Source organism: Puntigrus tetrazona, chromosome 8 (assembly GCF_018831695.1).
Source record: "Puntigrus tetrazona isolate hp1 chromosome 8, ASM1883169v1, whole genome shotgun sequence".
NCBI lineage: Eukaryota > Metazoa > Chordata > Actinopteri > Cypriniformes > Cyprinidae > Puntigrus > Puntigrus tetrazona.
Window position 1 is genome coordinate 9353341 of NC_056706.1, and position 17864 is coordinate 9371204.

Here is a 17864-nt window from a genome sequence, read left to right on the forward strand (position 1 = left end):
TTATATTTAATAAATTTGCTAAGATTTGTCATTATCGTGTATGGAGTGTAGGATGATGTGGGTAAATTAATTTAAAGCAGTGCAACGAAGATGCAACATAACAAATCATGAAAAAAATAAAAGGGTTTATATACTTCACAAGGCACTGCATATTTATTATCAAATTGCTGTTGCAACTTCCCTACACACTTTTCTTTACCTTTATATAGTGATGGAATAATGGATGGATTTTTTTTTGGATTTTGCATTGCATTTTAATTTGAAAAGTCCTAATGAAAAATTAAAAGTAATTAAAATGAAATTTCAATAGCCACAAAAGAGTCAGTGTAAAGTAAAAAGACCTTTATTACATTCTGGAATCCATGTGTGTAATCCTTATTGTACAATAATATATTTTAATGTGTTTGTTTTATTCTCTGTATCCATAACACCATAAATTATATTCGTTAAAATCTATAATATGATTTATTTTAAACTGAAACAACCACAGGAGGACCATGGCAAAGAATTAGGACTCTTGTAGGGGATTTTCTGCTTAAAAATGCTCTTTAAAAAAATAGGATTTTAATTCTTCAAGACAAAGGACGACACTACACGGGTGATGTTACAGAAAAGGACAGAAATTAAGAAAGAAAATATCACAAAAATAAACATAAAAAAACACAACACTAGATTTAAAGATTAAATTCATCCTTGTATATCTACCATATATATATATATATATACCTTAGTTTTGATCCTATTCTTTTTTTTTTCTTTTTTCTTTTTTTTTTTAAGAAAGTCAAACTGAAAAAGTCCTCCAATAGCACTGATATAAGACAGGGGTAAAATTCTTTGATACTTCTGCGATTAACATTCACAAGAAAAGTTACCGTACACAGTGATCAAGGTTTTAAGGTCTTCTATTTGGTGCAAGGTGTCTTGCTAGGCTAACTGAAGAAGACATTTTAGGACAGAGAACCCAGCTATCTCCCTGAGTGAATGAGTGTAGATGTAAACGCACACTTCCAGAACTACCCTCAAGGATGGGCCAGACACTTGTGGTAGTTTGTAGAGTGGCGAATTACACTCCACAAAAATACATCATCTAAAACTCTAAAAATGTTTTTTTTTTTTTTTTACAAAGTATTTGCACTTTGTTACAATCTTTCTCCACATTTTGACTTTCCGTCATTTTAAGTTAGCTAACAGACAAGCGTAAAAAAATAAAACTTAAAAAGGATTGATAGAACTTAGCAAGGGGGCGTTAAACGATCTGAGCTGGAGTGCTTATGAAATCCAAGGAGATTCTTGGCTTGTGAGGGCTGCCGATACTAAAAATGGAAAGACTGACTATTGCACAGGCAGACACTGTGATAACTGCGTTAAACAACGTGAAAATGTAATATACCAACCATATAAAATCTTACAAGAAAATATAGTTAGGCACTGTTCCAGCAGTGCAAAAAAAAAAACATCAGGCGAGCTTGTTAAAATTAATTGTCAGGAAACTGGACGTTGATACTTATCAATCGTTCAAAACATCTTTCATACCCTTTAATCTTACAAAGCTGGGCACTAACGGGGTTTGAAAAGCCCTCCTTTGGGCTTTTAGTTTGTATTCTGGTTTCTGGGCCACTCCTCAAACTCCCCTGAGACCAATCTGGACTTCCTGCCTCTGAAAAACGAAGGCTGCTTTCACACTGCAGACAGAGAGTAGATAGATTTTTCTCTTTCAGGTTTGAACCGCAAAGTTTCAGAACATAAACTAAACCATAGTATTCCTGAACTCAGGGGGGTAGCTGATGGTTCTGTCAACCTATAGTTGTGCTATAAGTGAACACCAAAGGTACATGGATGAAGGGGAAAAACAAATCACACAGCAACACAACACTGATCCCCACATCAGACACAATGCAAAGCACGGTACGGCCTGTGAATCCGCTTATCCTCACAGCTGTAGAAACAGAAAAGTCAGAATTACAACATTTCTGTGGCCTCCTCATGACTGACGATGAGCTCAGGTTGTTTGTTGTCTCTAAAAAAAAAAAATATACGTTTCCTTCCATCCACTGTTCTTTGTGTTCTCCTGAGGCCTTGCTCCCAGCAGCCGTATGAGTGGTTTGCTACACTTCAGAAAGTCTCATAGAGGCATTGTCTTTTTGCCATCTAATGTGAGGCGACAGCAAAGTCCTGCTCCTGTGAAGTCCTTTCTTTGTGGAGTATTTAAGTGCCATCCACCTGCCTCTAAATCGAAAGCTGGTCACACCAATTCCATCTCCAGCCCAGAATTCCACTCCTATAGTTGAGAAGTCTTTGAAAGGGCTTGAGAACATCCACTCTAAGGTGCAACTTTATATCTCTGCCTACATGTGCTATCTACAGGCTCCGTTTATAAATATATTCTCAATTACATCTATCAATCTACATACATGTGGTTTCCGATCAAATATGGATAACAAAATATTGTCTAATATCTTTATCCAAGTGGCATTTGTGTGGGAAAGGGTAATAAGGATGAGGTTTTCATTAGTTTAGTTGCATCTTTTAAATTTATATGCAAAAATAAAGAGCTCAGAAGACAACACACCATGTACACATGTGGTCTGTGCAGTGTGCTATGCGTTAGTGTTGAGTCTGTCAAAGTGAAGGTGCTCATGTGGCATTTACAACCTCAGGTGTGTATGCACTGGTCCCTTTGAACAGTTTCGCATGGATTCAAAACTGTTTGTCTAAAGAAACCATCCTTAAGAGCTTGCTTTACATATGGGGCAGGAATACATAATACATTCTGTCTTAATCCTGAGGCTTTGCCACGTCAGGTGGGTTACATTCATAGTTCTCTTCCTAAGAGTACCCGCAAAATGAGAAGGATCCACTTTTCAAGCACTTAATTTTTAGGGAGATCTGAGCTCCAAGTTTAATCGAGTACTCTTTTTAATTAAATATACATCATTTACTCTGTTTGAGTCATTATATGTAGGTAGCATGAGTAATAGTAACCAGCACCTTAAATGACTGCTGACATTTAACAGCGTCTTGTAAGAAATCTGGGTCCTGTTCAAATAGAGGAGTGAATCACTCCATCAGGAGGGAGGTTATAGATGGAGTCGTAAAGTGTAACGTGCAAGATTGTCAGTGTGTTGCTGGTTTTCCTCAAACACATATCCATCTACCTCCTCCTATTTCCATTCCCTGTCTTTCTTTAACTCTCTTCCTCTTTCTGTCTCTCATCAGAGCCAATATGACACTTCAATGACTGTTAGCCCTCAGTGGAGTCTGGGAAGGAGATCTCGCTGCAGAAAACCTCTCTGTAAAGAGCAGGGAAGTTGTAGGCCGTTTCTGGGTGAAGCAGACGGAAAAACTCCAGCTTATCAATATGGAGGTTGCAAATGGACTTCATCATAGGCAACTTGGACACCATCTATGGACACAACAGAAAAAGTTAGTTATAACACTTTTCTACAAAACTTGCCTAAAAAAACATTTACTAATAATATTATTAAACATGATTGATCAAATTATTAAATGTTCAAATGTATGTTCTTGTAGTGAAATGTTTATGCATTTATGAATTTTAGGAAAAACATATACAACGATTAAAAATTTGCATTCATTCGATTTAAACAACAGTAATCTTGTTAACTGTGATATTAAACAGAAGGTTCAAAAGGACAGCATGTATTTAATGCAATATATATGTATATATAAAATGTGATAAGTAGTCCCCCCCCTAATGTTCAAGACATGGTTACGGACTTGCACAGAACAAAAAACAGTTAAAATGTCAAATTGATTATGTGTGTGAACTGCATAAAAATGAGAATGCCAAAAAGTATTTATTAATCGCATGTGTTTATTTTGACAGTCCCGATTTTCTCATATTTAACAGCTGTGAGAGTGTGAACTTCTTTAGCGTTCATTCTAATCATAGATTATTTTCCCAGTACCTTTGCCAGTTTTTCCTCAGGAGCACCACTTTTATGAAGACAGTGTTGCAACGCAACATAGACCTTCTCCTGAAGTTTCTGCACTTTCTGAGCATCTGTTAACCAAGGACGGTCTGAGAAATAAATATACGGAAGAGTAAGCTTTAATGTCTGGCTATGTATTCTTTGTAAACACTGTTAGATAAAGTTTAATTTAAACTCATGTTATAGTAAAACTACCTGGAGACAGAAGCACAGTGGCAGTAAAGAGAGCCATCTCTTCTTCAGACAGCTGTAGTCGACTCACGGTTTTAGCCATCTCAAACACAGCACCCACCAAATCATCACAACCTACAAACAAAAAACATTTCAAATGCAATAAGGCAAGAGCTGTAAAATTACACAACATTTTCATCTGCCCAACAAAACAAAAGGTAAACAGATAGGAACCCAGCCAACTTTATCAATCATTCAATTGACCTGGAAAATTTTTTAATTGACCTGGTTTCTATTTAAACAGATGTTTGTTTAGTTCTATGTAAAGAGTAACCGTGACTTCATCGTACGATTTTGTCCAGTTGGTGTACCTTTGCTTAGGTTAATTGCATATAAGTACCCAACAGGCCCTTTGAAATGCCACAGGGTGCTAAATTATGTGAAAAGTCTGGGGAAGAGACTCACCGAGAGCTTTAAAGAGCTGAGGGCTTGCAAACTTTCCATCAAACAATAGTGTGTTGTTGATGGGGTTGTAGGCCCGACACATTCGGATCAACAGCACGTCCAGGCAGCCTGGATAGGCAGCGTCACATAGAAGATGGATAAAGGAAAGGCAGGAAAGAGGGAGGAAATAGGCAAACGAATGCTCCACGGTGCACACATACACACACAAGAAACAAAACAATTTGGATTTAATTGCACGAATTTCAAAATGTTTTCAAATTCAGGATTCATTAAAACAGTCATCATTTTCACAAACAAATAATGAATAGTCAACATTCAGTCGAATGGCAATGATGGTTGTTTTAAAGAAAGAGGGGAAAAAAAAAGACGTTTTTGTTTTCATTTAAATAATAAAATCGGTATAAGGCACAACACACAATACACAAAGAGAGGGGACAAGCGGGGGGAAAGGGTGAGAGAAAATGACAAAAGAGCCATTGTCAGAACACAGTTGAGAAGCAAAACATACATAAGGTCTGAACTGAAATATACAACTATCATACCGTAAATAAATTAGTTATTTGGAAATAAATTAGAAATATAAACTGATTGTATTTACTGCAGGTATTTACTAATGTGGACAACAGATTTGCTCTATTTGCACAGAGTTGATGCTGACCTGCTTTGAGAAGAATAATCTGGTCATTTTGACACAAATCCATGAATCCAGTGATGCGCTTGGCAAACTCCACCACATACTGGATGGCATTCGTGATGTACACAGCACACTGCTGCCACATAATCTCTGTGGACTAGGATAAAGAAATGCATTAGACCTTTCCACCCAAATTCTAATTATGGGCAATCATGATGTGCATTTGACGTACTTTTTAATGCTTTTTTAATTAATTAATTAGAAAAAATTAGAACAGGAACGATTGTATTCTGTGTGATTCAAGAAAATGGAATGTAAGGTTGGGCAATTGCTTGGATCACATTATACATATTTTACATGCTGTTACACCCCGTGGTATTAAAAAAGTATTATGCATCCCATTGCCAGTTTTTTTTTTTTTTTTTTTTTTACAGTTACCTTGTTTTGGTAGACACGTATCTCCTCAGGTGTGTAGAGTGTCCAAGCAAATCTTTTCAGTTCTTCTGTGCTGTACTGACTTGTCTCAATGTGGGATTTTACCACATTCTGTGTAATCCGTTCTAAAAAAAAAAAAAAACAGGACCACACGCAACATCACAAAGTTTGTATAGATCATGAAAACATTTCACAGAGATGCTTGACAGATATTAGTTAGTTTTTAAAAAAAAATTTACATTTTCAAATTTAAAAACACAAATAATTTAAGAAAAACACTGTTAAATCTTTAGCATTTGAAACTATTGATTTTTTTTATTTATTTAGTGAAAATAATATAGTACACCATTTAACATTAATGTTAAAAATACACTGTTTTATTGTATTTTTGAAAAAAAACTTTAGCTACCCCAATAGTTTGAACTGTAGTGTATACTTGTGCATATTATATTATATTATATTATATTATATATATATATATATATATATATATATATATATATATATATATATATATATATATATATACTGTGATATAATATGCATAAATTCCCATAACCACAGTATACTAACCAATTTCCATCAAGGAACAGCCTTCAGGTGGGTTAAGAAATGAGCGAGTGTAAATTCCCGTCTCGTGCAGGGTCTGATACTCGTGTTTGATGTGTGTTGTGTCACTAAACTCCTGTCTGTTTGTCTCAGGAGAACTCTGCGAGGACGAACTGCTCCCACCGCTTCCTCCCAGCAACTCCAGGCTGCAGTAGTCAGCAGCTTCCTCCGGAGTGAGCGGCAGATCAAAAAGAAGACCATCTGGTAGCGTGGTTATATCATCCAGGTCACTAAGTGTGGTGCTGGAGCCCCGACTGTAGGCTCGGCCATGGTTGCTGCCGTTCTCCCCGACCTCATCACCAGCATGACCGGGTACACCATTGCCTAAAGCCCCTGCCCGCTCCTGAGACTGCTGGTGCTTCTGAACCTCGGCATAGAGGCTGTCGCGCTGCTTTTTTGACATACGTCCAAACTTCACCGCTGCAGAGAAAAGGAGGGTGTGGAAACAACATTAGATTTGATTGTTGCCAAGAACTAAAAAACAAGCTGAAAAACACAAGTGGGCCAACATTACACAACATTTGGGAGATCAAAACTGAGACTACTTTGATTCCTGGCTGTGTATCTTTGAAGTCCTAATATTCACACCGAAACTACAGCTGCGTTTAATAGGACTCAAGGAGATGCCATTTCCAGTAGGAAATGCGCTCTTGCATAAGATTAGACTCACCATCGCGGCTCATGCCCAATGCCAGACACTTCTGCAGGCGGCAGTGCTGGCAGCGGTTGCGATTTGTTCGGTCAATAAGGCAGTTCCTCTGCCTGGAGCAGGAGTATATCGCATTGTTTTGCTGACTTCGGCGGAAGAAGCCCTTGATGAATGAAAAAGGGGAAAAAAAAGAAAACCGAGGTCAAGAAGAGGTTGCATTTCCATTTCCTCTGTGTTTGTAAATCAAGGTTAAATCTAGAATTAACTCTAAAACCTTGTAGTATCAAAATGTCTAGCTGTATGGGTTTGTCCACCATGTGCAATTATATATTATATATATATATATATAATCATTTATTAATGCCATGTGCAATCCACGATGGTTCAAAAACATGGTTGAGTAATGTGGTTCAATACAAATAGCATGTAATTCGGTAAAGATTTTCCGGCACAGAGTCTGAAACGTTAGATCAGATTTGGCACACATTGTGTGTCCTGTGGTCAAATACAAGCTGACTGAGATTTCTGACTCGTCAGAGAGCCGATCAGATAAAGGGGTTGCATTGTTTACTGTTTCAAGGAACAGTCTGAAGATGTCATTAACTACAAGGTACTCTTAATTTTCTTGCAAGTCTTGAATACTTTAATACCGTTTATTCTAGATTTTTGTATTTGAAGCAGGGGAAACATTTTGACAGACACCAAAGTCTAAAAAAATGTGAGTCTTTTAAAGAGAAAAAGAAAATTCTTTATTCACTCATCCTCAAGTTGTTACAAAGCTGTATAACATAATATTTCTGCATAAATCAATGTTTAGCGTTTTGTTCATACAGTAATAATAACGGTTTAAAGTTTAACTTTGACAAAAGTATCTTTTGCACTAAGACGAAAAACAGAACAACATACAGGTTTGGAATGACATGAGGGTCAGTAAATTATTATAAAATACTATATTAGTACTATCCCTTTAAACCTTTAATAGATGGTATTATGAATTGTTTGACTTAAAGGATGCTCACTTACCTTGCAGCCTTCACAAGTGATCACCCCATAGTGGATGCCTGATGATTTGTCCCCGCAAATCTTGCATGGGATTACTTCGATTTGTGCTAAGAGAGGGAGAAACGGTTGAAACATTAGCTACAGATTGACACACTTATCTAATACACAAGCTATAGAAAAGTTCTGATTTAAAGCACAAAGCACAAAAGGCCATCCACTATCTACATTACAGTTCTAATGCGATACGGCGGCGTTCTTTGTTTGACCCATTGATCTTTGAGCAATCGTTCAATGACATAAAAGAAATATAGGCCGGCACAGAGCCCGAAGGTCTGGTATGACTCTCACAGGGACGTGGAAACTTGGCTAGTGTCATATTCCTTCAACAGTAACAATACACAGCTAATGCATAAAGAGAGGGGTTAAGCGCTACAGCTCACATTCAAAGACTCAAGGTTTTGACCCACTCAGGGTGACATAATAACACAAGTCCCTGGGCCACAGAATCAAAAACAGCTTTATAAACAAAGCTCGCTCTCTGCTTGGCACAGTTGCGCTGGAATTAAGCGGATTGTGATGCTCTGTATGGGAATTATAAACAGCTGCAGGTTCATGAATAGAACCTTTGAGTGCAAACTGAATTTCAAACAACAGTATATACACTTACATTAGCACAAGAAAGTCCTCTATATCCCAATAAAACAAGCTGGGTTTTTTTTCAACAAACTGTTTAATAAAGTATAACTATCATTGAATTGCGTTTTTTCTGTGAGGCCTATGGTTAAGACGTTTCCCCGTTTTCAGATGACTCAAATGGGGCAGAATGGATCCCAAAAAACATCATTACAAGGGAACACTGTCCCCTTAGGTGATCTGGATGTAGGAAAATGTCATTAATATGTTTTGGCAATGACGCAATATCTTAGGTAACAGTTAATGTGTCGTGACGGGGACCGGGTCGTCCAGATATAATAACATGAGGACTCACACTTGGGCCCGAATGCTTGTTGATTTGTGCGTCACATTTATGAGCTGAGGGGGGAAGAGAGGGAATAAGAGACACGTCTGCTTTCCAGAAGCTACATTGATAGCTAACACAATCTGCTAAAGCACTTTTCAAAGCACTAAGTAAGAAAATAAAACGTATTCCGTAATGCAATAATGTCAGTGAAATTACTAAATGGAACATATTCTGTCTTTTTAACTCGCTGTCTTTCCTTCTACCCCATTCTGAGCCCCCGGCCCCCACCCTCCCCGTGTTATATAACTGCTGTCTGGCTACATGCCACGAACACACTCATTCAGAGGAGATCACCCTAGCAACGCAGTGACGAGCGTTCCTCCATCCCGCCCCTCCCACCTTCCCATTGGCTCGTGACAGCATGGCTTTGATTCTGACTCGTCCACTCACATGCCACTCACCTGCGTAGCACGGTCAGGCTATGTGGCTGAGCTGTTCTACTGACACACTTTCCTACTGAGCCGAGGGAGGCGCTTGTGCGGTAGCCTCGCAAGCGCTGTAATCTGATTAAATTTTTTGTTTTTCTTTTTTTTTCCTGGCATGTTTAAGGTGGAACCACAAAAATCAAAGACCATCATATTAGCAGGAAAACTTTCCCTTTCATTTTAATTCAACGCCTCTGCGAGCAACTCTGAATAACTTTTCTTTTTAATCAGAGACATATGATCAAGAGGTGCGTTTTATGTAATGGCATGGGAGTGATACGACTTTTGCACATTTGGAATATCTACAGTACAGTCGTTAAAGGCTCTGTAACTTACACTTGCCCTCAACATGTGGCAGCCTGTCAAGAATTTGAGCACAGTCTCAGCTGTCTCGTAGCTCTCACATAAATCTATTTTTAAGTTATGACTGTGGTGCATGGCAGTTGGAGGTTGAATTTTTATAAAGCCTTGGTTTTAACATGCTATGCATCAGAAATTTAGTTACACTCACCCTCATTATGAAAAAAACACAACCCTTCATATTGTAAATATCACACTGAAAAATGTCAAATAAAAGCAAACCACAATTGAAGTATGACTCACCAAACAGTAACGGCAAGCAACTTGTTTTTACTACTGTTTTTGGCACAGTATCAATGAATTCTGATTAATTCATCAATGAAATCGAATTAAATAAATATATAGCCTACAAATATGTGTCAAAAGTGCTGCCAACAATATGTGTGCCTGTTTTTTGGTAATACAAGAACCTCTGATATAGGTGGAAGTGTAAAAGACAAAAATCCCCTTGTCAGTTTAATAATTTAACACATCTTTTATTCATAACATATCAAGCCAAGCTCTCACAAACACTCCGTCAAATCAAAAGTATAGCAAACAGCTCTTGTTTGATTAACCGATTCGAGCGCTGCTGTAGAAGCCGGAGGCAAACGCAGTCAGACAGCCGAAAACTAATTAAGGGGAGATTTATTAGAGTGCTATGTTTATCGGGCAAGCTGGGGTTAGTAATCTAGCTCTTCTTATCTCCTCTCTCTAGGCCACTCTATGTCAGTTAGTCAGTGTGTCAGTCCATCAAATACCAGTCAGCAGTTTCATAGAGTGATGCTGGGAATAACCAAACACACATTCAGAGACTTTGCCCTTTTATCTCACATAATCAAACAACTTCGTTCAGCAACGTTCAAAGGTCACATTTACCCTGCACCTTGCATTTGCACTGCAGTGTATAACTAACCTAACTTGTGATTTGATTTGTGTGTGACATTCAGATTAGAGCCAATTTTTGAGCCTGCTCTGTGTCCTCACCGGCAGGTTTGCTTTGAACTCACGCAAACAGGGTTCAATTTGCATCCACTTACTTGTACTTGAGATTTCGAAGAAGTTCGTGGTCAGCTGTAATGATTTTTCCTCTCCCACATCACTTAAAAGTGACCTACCTATGCTAAGTAAAATGAGATGGAGGAATGACACCACACGACTCTCTTTAAATATGTACAGAGGGATTGAGTAATTCTTTGGTATAAGTAACAACACCAAGTTGAAAAACATGAGCTGATAGGGAGTGTAAGGTGACTCTTGATGGGCATTAATTATCCTGATGCCTGCTGGTATTAGGAAATAGGAAAAAATAAAAGTTTCTATAAATACAGGTATTTTTTGGTTTATATATTGAATATAAAAGGGAAAATGGATTTTAAAAAGTGGATAAAGTTAAATAAAAAACTAAAGTAACAATGAGTCACAAGGGAAAAATGTAAAACAAAAACAAAAAAGAGAGTTAAGCTTCACATTACAGAAAGGCTGGGTTTTTTAATTCAAGATGTATTAACTAAAGAAATACAAGAACACACCTTAGGTGTGCAACAATTATGATACATTTTTGGTTGGGAATTACTCTAAAAAAAATGTAATTGTTGAATTCCAAGTTCTAGCAGCTGCTCACATTCTACCACTACCAGGGCTTAAGTTGTGGTTTAAATGAATGGAAACTTCATGGACAGGTGTCAAAGTGCCACTGCATTAAGCTGCTCAGCATTCATTTATAGACCGCTCATTGCTTAAGTCTTTAAAGCCACGATGGCTTACACTCTACAGCTCTCGGGATACAGAAGAGTGCCTTTCCTCAGAATCAAGGACAAAGTCAGAAGAAATATATAATGCTCATTTTATTACATATTTTCCACGGCTGTGCTTTGTCACACATTGTCAGTTCTGAAACTGTAGTCTCTGTTTAGCAACCTAAATGAATTTTAGGGATGAAACTCTTACATACGTCTGCAACAAGCCTAATTGTAGCAATTAACTGAAAAAAATGACATTATGATGATGCAAGCAATTAATATAACTAAGCTTGACATGTTGTTACGCCTTTGCACCAAAGGAGCCGCTGTTTCCTTCATATGGCATTTCAGGTTTAACGTCCCCTTTGCCATCACGCTGCTTGTTATGCTGAGATTCAGCACTGGGTAAAGGTTAAAATAATTTGCCAATGAGGAAAACATTAAGCCGACCTTAAAACTGACCAGTTCTCTTCCTGGTCTCTCAGTGTTGTAGTATGCTGTGTAATCCTCAATGACAGAAGTAGGTCAATGGAGCAGATAGACTCTATCACACCGGCGGCCATGCTGAGACTGAAAAACAACAACACGCAGAGCGCAGCAGATACACCCCACTAACTGCACCTCAACAACTCACACAGCCTACTGACATGCTGAGCTAAGAATCTCCCCTGAACTTACAGATAAGCTTTATCGCGATAAAGGCACAAACATTCAGCGGAGCTCAAGTTCAACGTGGCGGTTAACGGCTCGCATACGTGACCAAAGGCATATCAACTTTGCGCTGGACCACAATGTAGTATTTGAACTTTCTATGAAGTAAACCAAGTTCAAATTACAGCCTCTAGTAGCACCTAACTGATTATTATTCATTTTAAAGGATTTTTAGACACGTTGTTTGACTCTTACATAATATGTTGGCTTAGTGGCAGCTAACAGTAACTACAGTGAGGGAGTGTTGCCAAATATTATTTTTCATTATTTTTCAAAATAAGCATACAATGCAAAAAAGAGTTGAGTAATATATATATATATATATATATATATATATATATATATATATATATATATATATATATATATATATATATACTTAAAATAATTACATTCATTTATAAAAAAAAAGTATAGACTTTCTCATATAGACCAAAAGCAACTCTCAATAAATCTGTCATGTGCACACCTTTTGGTTAAAGTGTGCATTTACATACATGCGCGACTATATTCTGGAAAAAAAGCTGTAACAAACTAATCACATTTATAAAAGCCTTTATGGAAGGAGACATAAAACAATCCCAAAGTGGATTATAAAAAACGGATATGGCAACTCATGAGACGTTTCCTATATGACGTTCATCGCTTCCCTTTCACGCTTGCAAGCGAAGAAACAAAACAGAACTATGCAAAGTTTACAATTTCCGTGTATTGGTTATGTTCTGTATGTGTCTGAGTGGCGAAAAGTTACCACAGCAGAACGAAACATTACAAACAACCAAACAGTTGCAGATTATCTGAGCCATATTTTGCGCGCTTGCGCGTGCTTTACTTTACTTAAAGACTTTGCGCAGTTCCTGCAACATCAAAGCAAACCCAACCACGACTACCGCTGTCATAATGACAGTTTTCGTTTTATTATTTAATAATATTATTTTGTTAATGTAAATGCATTTTTTCACTTACCTCTCATTTTGATGCTATATTATCTGCGAACGATAATATAACTCCAGTACATTTGATCAGCGCCGAAAGTTAAACTCGGGAAAAATTCAGAAAACTCCAAAACAGAGCGCTTGCAAGAAAATAACTATTAAACCTGGTAAGTTATACCAGTCAACTTGCTCTTCTCATACGGTTGTTCAGAATAAATTCCGCTCCATCATAGTTTTTTTTCCCTGCGTAAATGCGCGCACTGTCAGCTATGGAATAAAATGATGCCCTCTTCTCTTTCCCTCTCTCTCTGCGTCTGTGCTTCTCTGTAGTCTAACCTACTTTCGGCGCGTGGACTCTCACATGATCTCGCTCCACCGGCCCGCCTCGTGCCCCCAGGCAGCGGCGCGCGCACTCGCGCTCGGCCACGCGCTTTAAGGAGGATCCGTGTGCCAGAGCTCGAGCGCGCGTGGGAAAGTGTGGCAGTGTGTCACCACAACAGTATCGTGGGAATCTCTCGCGGGCTCGCGGTTCCTGCGGCTGCGATTGTTTGCGATTAAAGCACAGCGCCCGTTGAAAAAAAAATCACAGCATTCTTTTCCTTCCTCGTAAACTCGAATATGCTACTGAGGCTCTTTCAACGCAGTTTTACTCAGTGATAAATAGTAAAGTGCTTCAAAATAAGGTAAAACGGCCAGAGAAAGTGTAGATTTGTAGATAAAAGTTTTATTAGCATAAAACAGAACAGACCAGCTCATTTAAAAACAAAACAAACAGATAACAGTAGACCATTATTGTGTGCTTTTATGATTAAATGAGCAATTACATGCATATACCACAATGTTTTAGCAAATCTGATATTTATACTGTATGTAGGTGGTGTAGATATTTTTCAGTTAGGCCTATGCGTGGACTGGCTATACCTAAGCAAAGATAATTATCAGCTATGTTTATTCTTTTAGCATCCAGTTTTTAACCAACCCACAGCAAAGTCAAACATAGAAAGTTTTATTAATTTCTCAAATTAAATGTTGCGCAAAAAAAGGCTTTATAAGGGATCCTGATTAAAACTGGCCTTGTTCTCTATCATTTAATCACAACCACTGCAAAATGCAGTATTATTGACCAAGGAGACAACATCAGATTTGAAATAAGAAACCATAGATCCCTTTCATGGAACCATAGATGCCGATTAAGAACCTTTATTTCTAGGAGTATATAATGGCAAATAGCAACATAATGTTAATAAATGCCAATTTCTTCTTCATCAAAAGTCATCAGATGTAGGATAAATATATAATGTTGACATATGCATAATGAGATCTAATCCACTAGATACACCAGTGTGTGAGTTCTGTATTTTTGAATGGCATAAAAACACTTCTGACATCTCAAAGAAGGTTATCAAAAAGAAATACAATTTCTGTGACTATCTGGTGTACACAGGTGAAGTTTGAGACAAGGCAGGGAGTTATGTCAGGATGCTACTCTAACAATGACAATAATATTGTGGGATGAAATAACAGGACGTGCGAAAGTGTGCGGAAGATAGAAAGGACGTGATGTAACCCGGGAGTCTCCATTATGAAATGAGGAGAGAAGAGATTATAGTAAGTAGGTTAGTAGAACAGCGGAAACACACAGAAGCTGACAGAAAGCTTTGTCACTCCCTCCTGCAGGGCCACTCCTTCTCATCCTCTGCTTTCTTTCGGTGCTAATATCTCTCATGTCTTCTCTTTTTTTAGATTTACACCCTTGTCTTTTGAACGATGCTGTTGTCTACCGTTCTGATTCCCTCAGACTTTGTCTCTGTCTCGTTTCTGTCGCAGTAAACCAAGTTTTCTCTTTTAGAACGGAGGAAATCGGCGCTTGTCACAATGTTTGTGCAGCGTTGTCAAAACAGACCTCCTCGGGGTAAACACGCAGACGTTTCCGCTCCAGAAGCATTGCTTCCCTTTTTATTATTCTTGTGTGTAGATGTCTCTTCCTGTTTCAGAGTCTTTTCCTCACCTTCCTGCAGTATTGAATCGCATATTTTCATTCAGAAGCAGCCCCTTTTCTGTCTTTTTTCCCTATGTGACACACACACACACACACAATCGCTGACCTCCTGACCATCTGTCTTATATAACCGCAGTCTCTTAAATTAGAGCTTGCTCGCTCAGAGAATAGAGCGAGACGGGAGGGAGGCCGACATTAAATGGAGGCACGCAGAGAGACAGTGAATGAAGCACCGTTTATATATTAAACGTCTGCTGGAAAACATGACAAGAAAGTTACTGTAAATTGAGATTAGAAGTGCATTAAGATCTAATGGCAAATGAACTTCAGGCAGAGCAACAGAGTGGATGAGGTTATGGAGGAATGTATGAAACAATTAGCGCTAGTGTGTTTGGCGGTTGATAAAATGTTGTTTTTTCAGAAGGGATTATTGTGAATCCAGCTCTCATCAGCGTAATCCCCTCACCGCTCCTCTTCGTTATCTGTTTAATCCGCTGACTCCTCTCCTCTTTCAGAGGCTGGATAATCCCTCTCTTTCTCTGCGCGAGAGTGTAATCCAGTTTTACCCTGCCCATCCTCTCCTCCATCATTCTCTTTTCCTTTCATCTTCTGTTCCTTTCTCTTCTCCTCCCTTCTGCAGCTCCCATAATCTTCACCCAGGCTAAAAATACCCCTTTAAAATCCCCATTACTTCAATTACATTATATAAACTACATTATATCGTACTATAGGAAAGAATGTTCCTGAAAGAACCTTTCTGTCTTTGGAGACTTTCAGAATTGTAGTCGGTGTTTATTCCAAACCGTAGTCTTTGGCCCGTTAAAGTTTCCTTCGCATACCGTTGCTCACGGTTTCCATGGTCTGCCTCTTCCCAGATGGTCGGAATTGCATCGTCTGGACATTTTGTTTAGCAGCTAAACACATGAAGCCATGTTGACTCATCTCTAATTATTGAGAATATTACAAAGAGATGATTATCTCATTGCTCATCCGCCATATACAATGGATCATTTTCATTCTTTTCTCAAGTGTCTGAAATGAAACTAATGAGCAGAAACATGTAATCTTCTTAATCTCAGGCTGTTCCCACAGGGCATCCTCAGTATCATTAAAAAATGTCAGATGACGCTACCTGAAAATAAATGAGTGACTTGCATACTAGTGTTGTGCATATTACAGATCTGGACCAAATAAACATATATTACTCATGCAAGTAAACACAAGCTGCCCAACTCTTTTCTTAAGGGACAGACAGTCGCAGATGGCTTGTTTGCCAGTGGATATACAATACGTCAACAGCTATAACGTCACCAGAAACAACTAAATTAGGTTAAAGACGTAAAATGGTAGAAAAAATGTTTATACAACAATTTAAAGGGGCCATATCAATATAAAGATAATTGTATTCAGCAAGATGTATCAAATTTGTCAAAACTAACAGTAAAACTATTTCTTACAACTGTTTTTTAACACTGAAAATAATAAGAAATGTTTCTTGTGAAATTTGAGATTCATACATCATTTGAAAGCTGAAAAAAATGAGCTTTCCGTTGTTGGGACCATTTGAAAACCTGGAATCTGGAAATAATGAGAAAATTACCTTTAAAGTTGTCCAAATGATGTTCTTAGCAATGCATTTTTACTAATCAAAAATTAAGTTTTAATATGTTTATGGTACGAAATGTACAAAATGCCTTCATGGAACATGATCTTAACTATCCTAATTTTAAAAAATCTATCATTTTTGGCTACTTAAGAGTTAGGTTTTGGTCCAGGGTCACATGTTAGAAAGACTTCTGAAGGAACATGTGGCACAGAAATAAAATATTAAATTATGAAATAAAAATCTTACTGATTTTATTCTATAATTAAAGAAATGCTGTCTTTTTCAACATAGGAGTTTTCATTTAAAAGATGCTTTCAGAATCTTACTGACACTGTTGAATGGTAGTGTATATATTTTATTATATATAATTTCTTTAGAAAATCACAGCCATGGGAGTAACTTTGCTTACTTGGATGAGAACGTGAAGAAAGATGACTGTACATCTTCCATTTTTGTCACCCTGCTGTCATGACAACGAATGGCATACATGACTATCCTCACTGTAATGAATGGCCACTACTGAAGGTCAGTTCACTCACTCACTTATTCTTCTTTCTAATGATAGCTACCGCAACTCTTCTCCTGTCTTTTCCTGTGGGTTTATGTGCCCTATTTTTCTAGCAAACACTCAGGTCTATCACAGATACCAAGTTACTTCCTCAAACAACCCTGTGCAAGTTAATAGACCTGTTGTCTATTGCTCTCGTGACAGTTGATATCTTTATTACCTGATATATAAAGAAATATACTGTTGTTATAGCAGTTCCTGTAAATGTTGCTTGAAAGTGGTCTTTGAAATCATCAGTGTTATCAAAAGATTGGCACGCAGATGCTACTAAGCCTGGCTGTTTACCCAGAGTCACACCCTTAATATGAAGTTTATCTTTGCTTTCTCATGAACAATACTAATCGAACAAAGGGCGAGCATAATGCTGACGTACACACAATGAATGCCAGCCCAAACACACCCTGAATGCCAGCTCAGGGTGGAAGAGAAGTATTGTCATGGACATACAGTAAAATGAGAGAGATGACATTTTGTGTTCATTTGAACTTTTTGTAAAATGTAAAGTGATCAATATATTATATCTTCTCATAATCAAATCCTACACCAAAGTTAATGCTGTTCTGCTTTTACAAGCACAGCATCCAACAGCTTGTTAGCTCA

General features: G+C 37.8%; 1 protein-coding gene across 1 annotated transcript; it reads right to left on the reverse strand.

Annotated features, from left to right (window-relative positions):
* Positions 1-327: 327 nt before the first annotated feature.
* rorca (RAR-related orphan receptor C a) lies at positions 328-13447 on the reverse strand. Its single transcript, XM_043246757.1, has 10 exons — positions 13123-13447; positions 7940-8025; positions 6938-7079; positions 6232-6687; positions 5662-5783; positions 5248-5380; positions 4590-4697; positions 4149-4259; positions 3930-4042; positions 328-3403 (listed from the first exon to the last, which is right to left on the reverse strand). The coding sequence occupies exons 1-10, from the start codon at positions 13127-13129 to the stop codon at positions 3242-3244; spliced, it is 1440 nt and encodes a 479-aa protein (XP_043102692.1). The 5' UTR covers positions 13130-13447; the 3' UTR covers positions 328-3241.
* Between the last annotated feature and the right edge of the window lie 4417 nt (positions 13448-17864).

Excerpts from the sequence above, each read along its gene's own strand:
- rorca (XM_043246757.1), bottom strand. Across the intron at positions 7,080-7,939 it reads TCACTTGTGAAGGCTGCAAG|GGCTTCTTCCGCCGAAGTCA; the intron begins GTAAGTGAGCAT and ends TCATTCATCAAG. Across the intron at positions 4,260-4,589 it reads TCAGCTCTTTAAAGCTCTCG|GTTGTGATGATTTGGTGGGT; the intron begins GTGAGTCTCTTC and ends TTTTGTTTGTAG.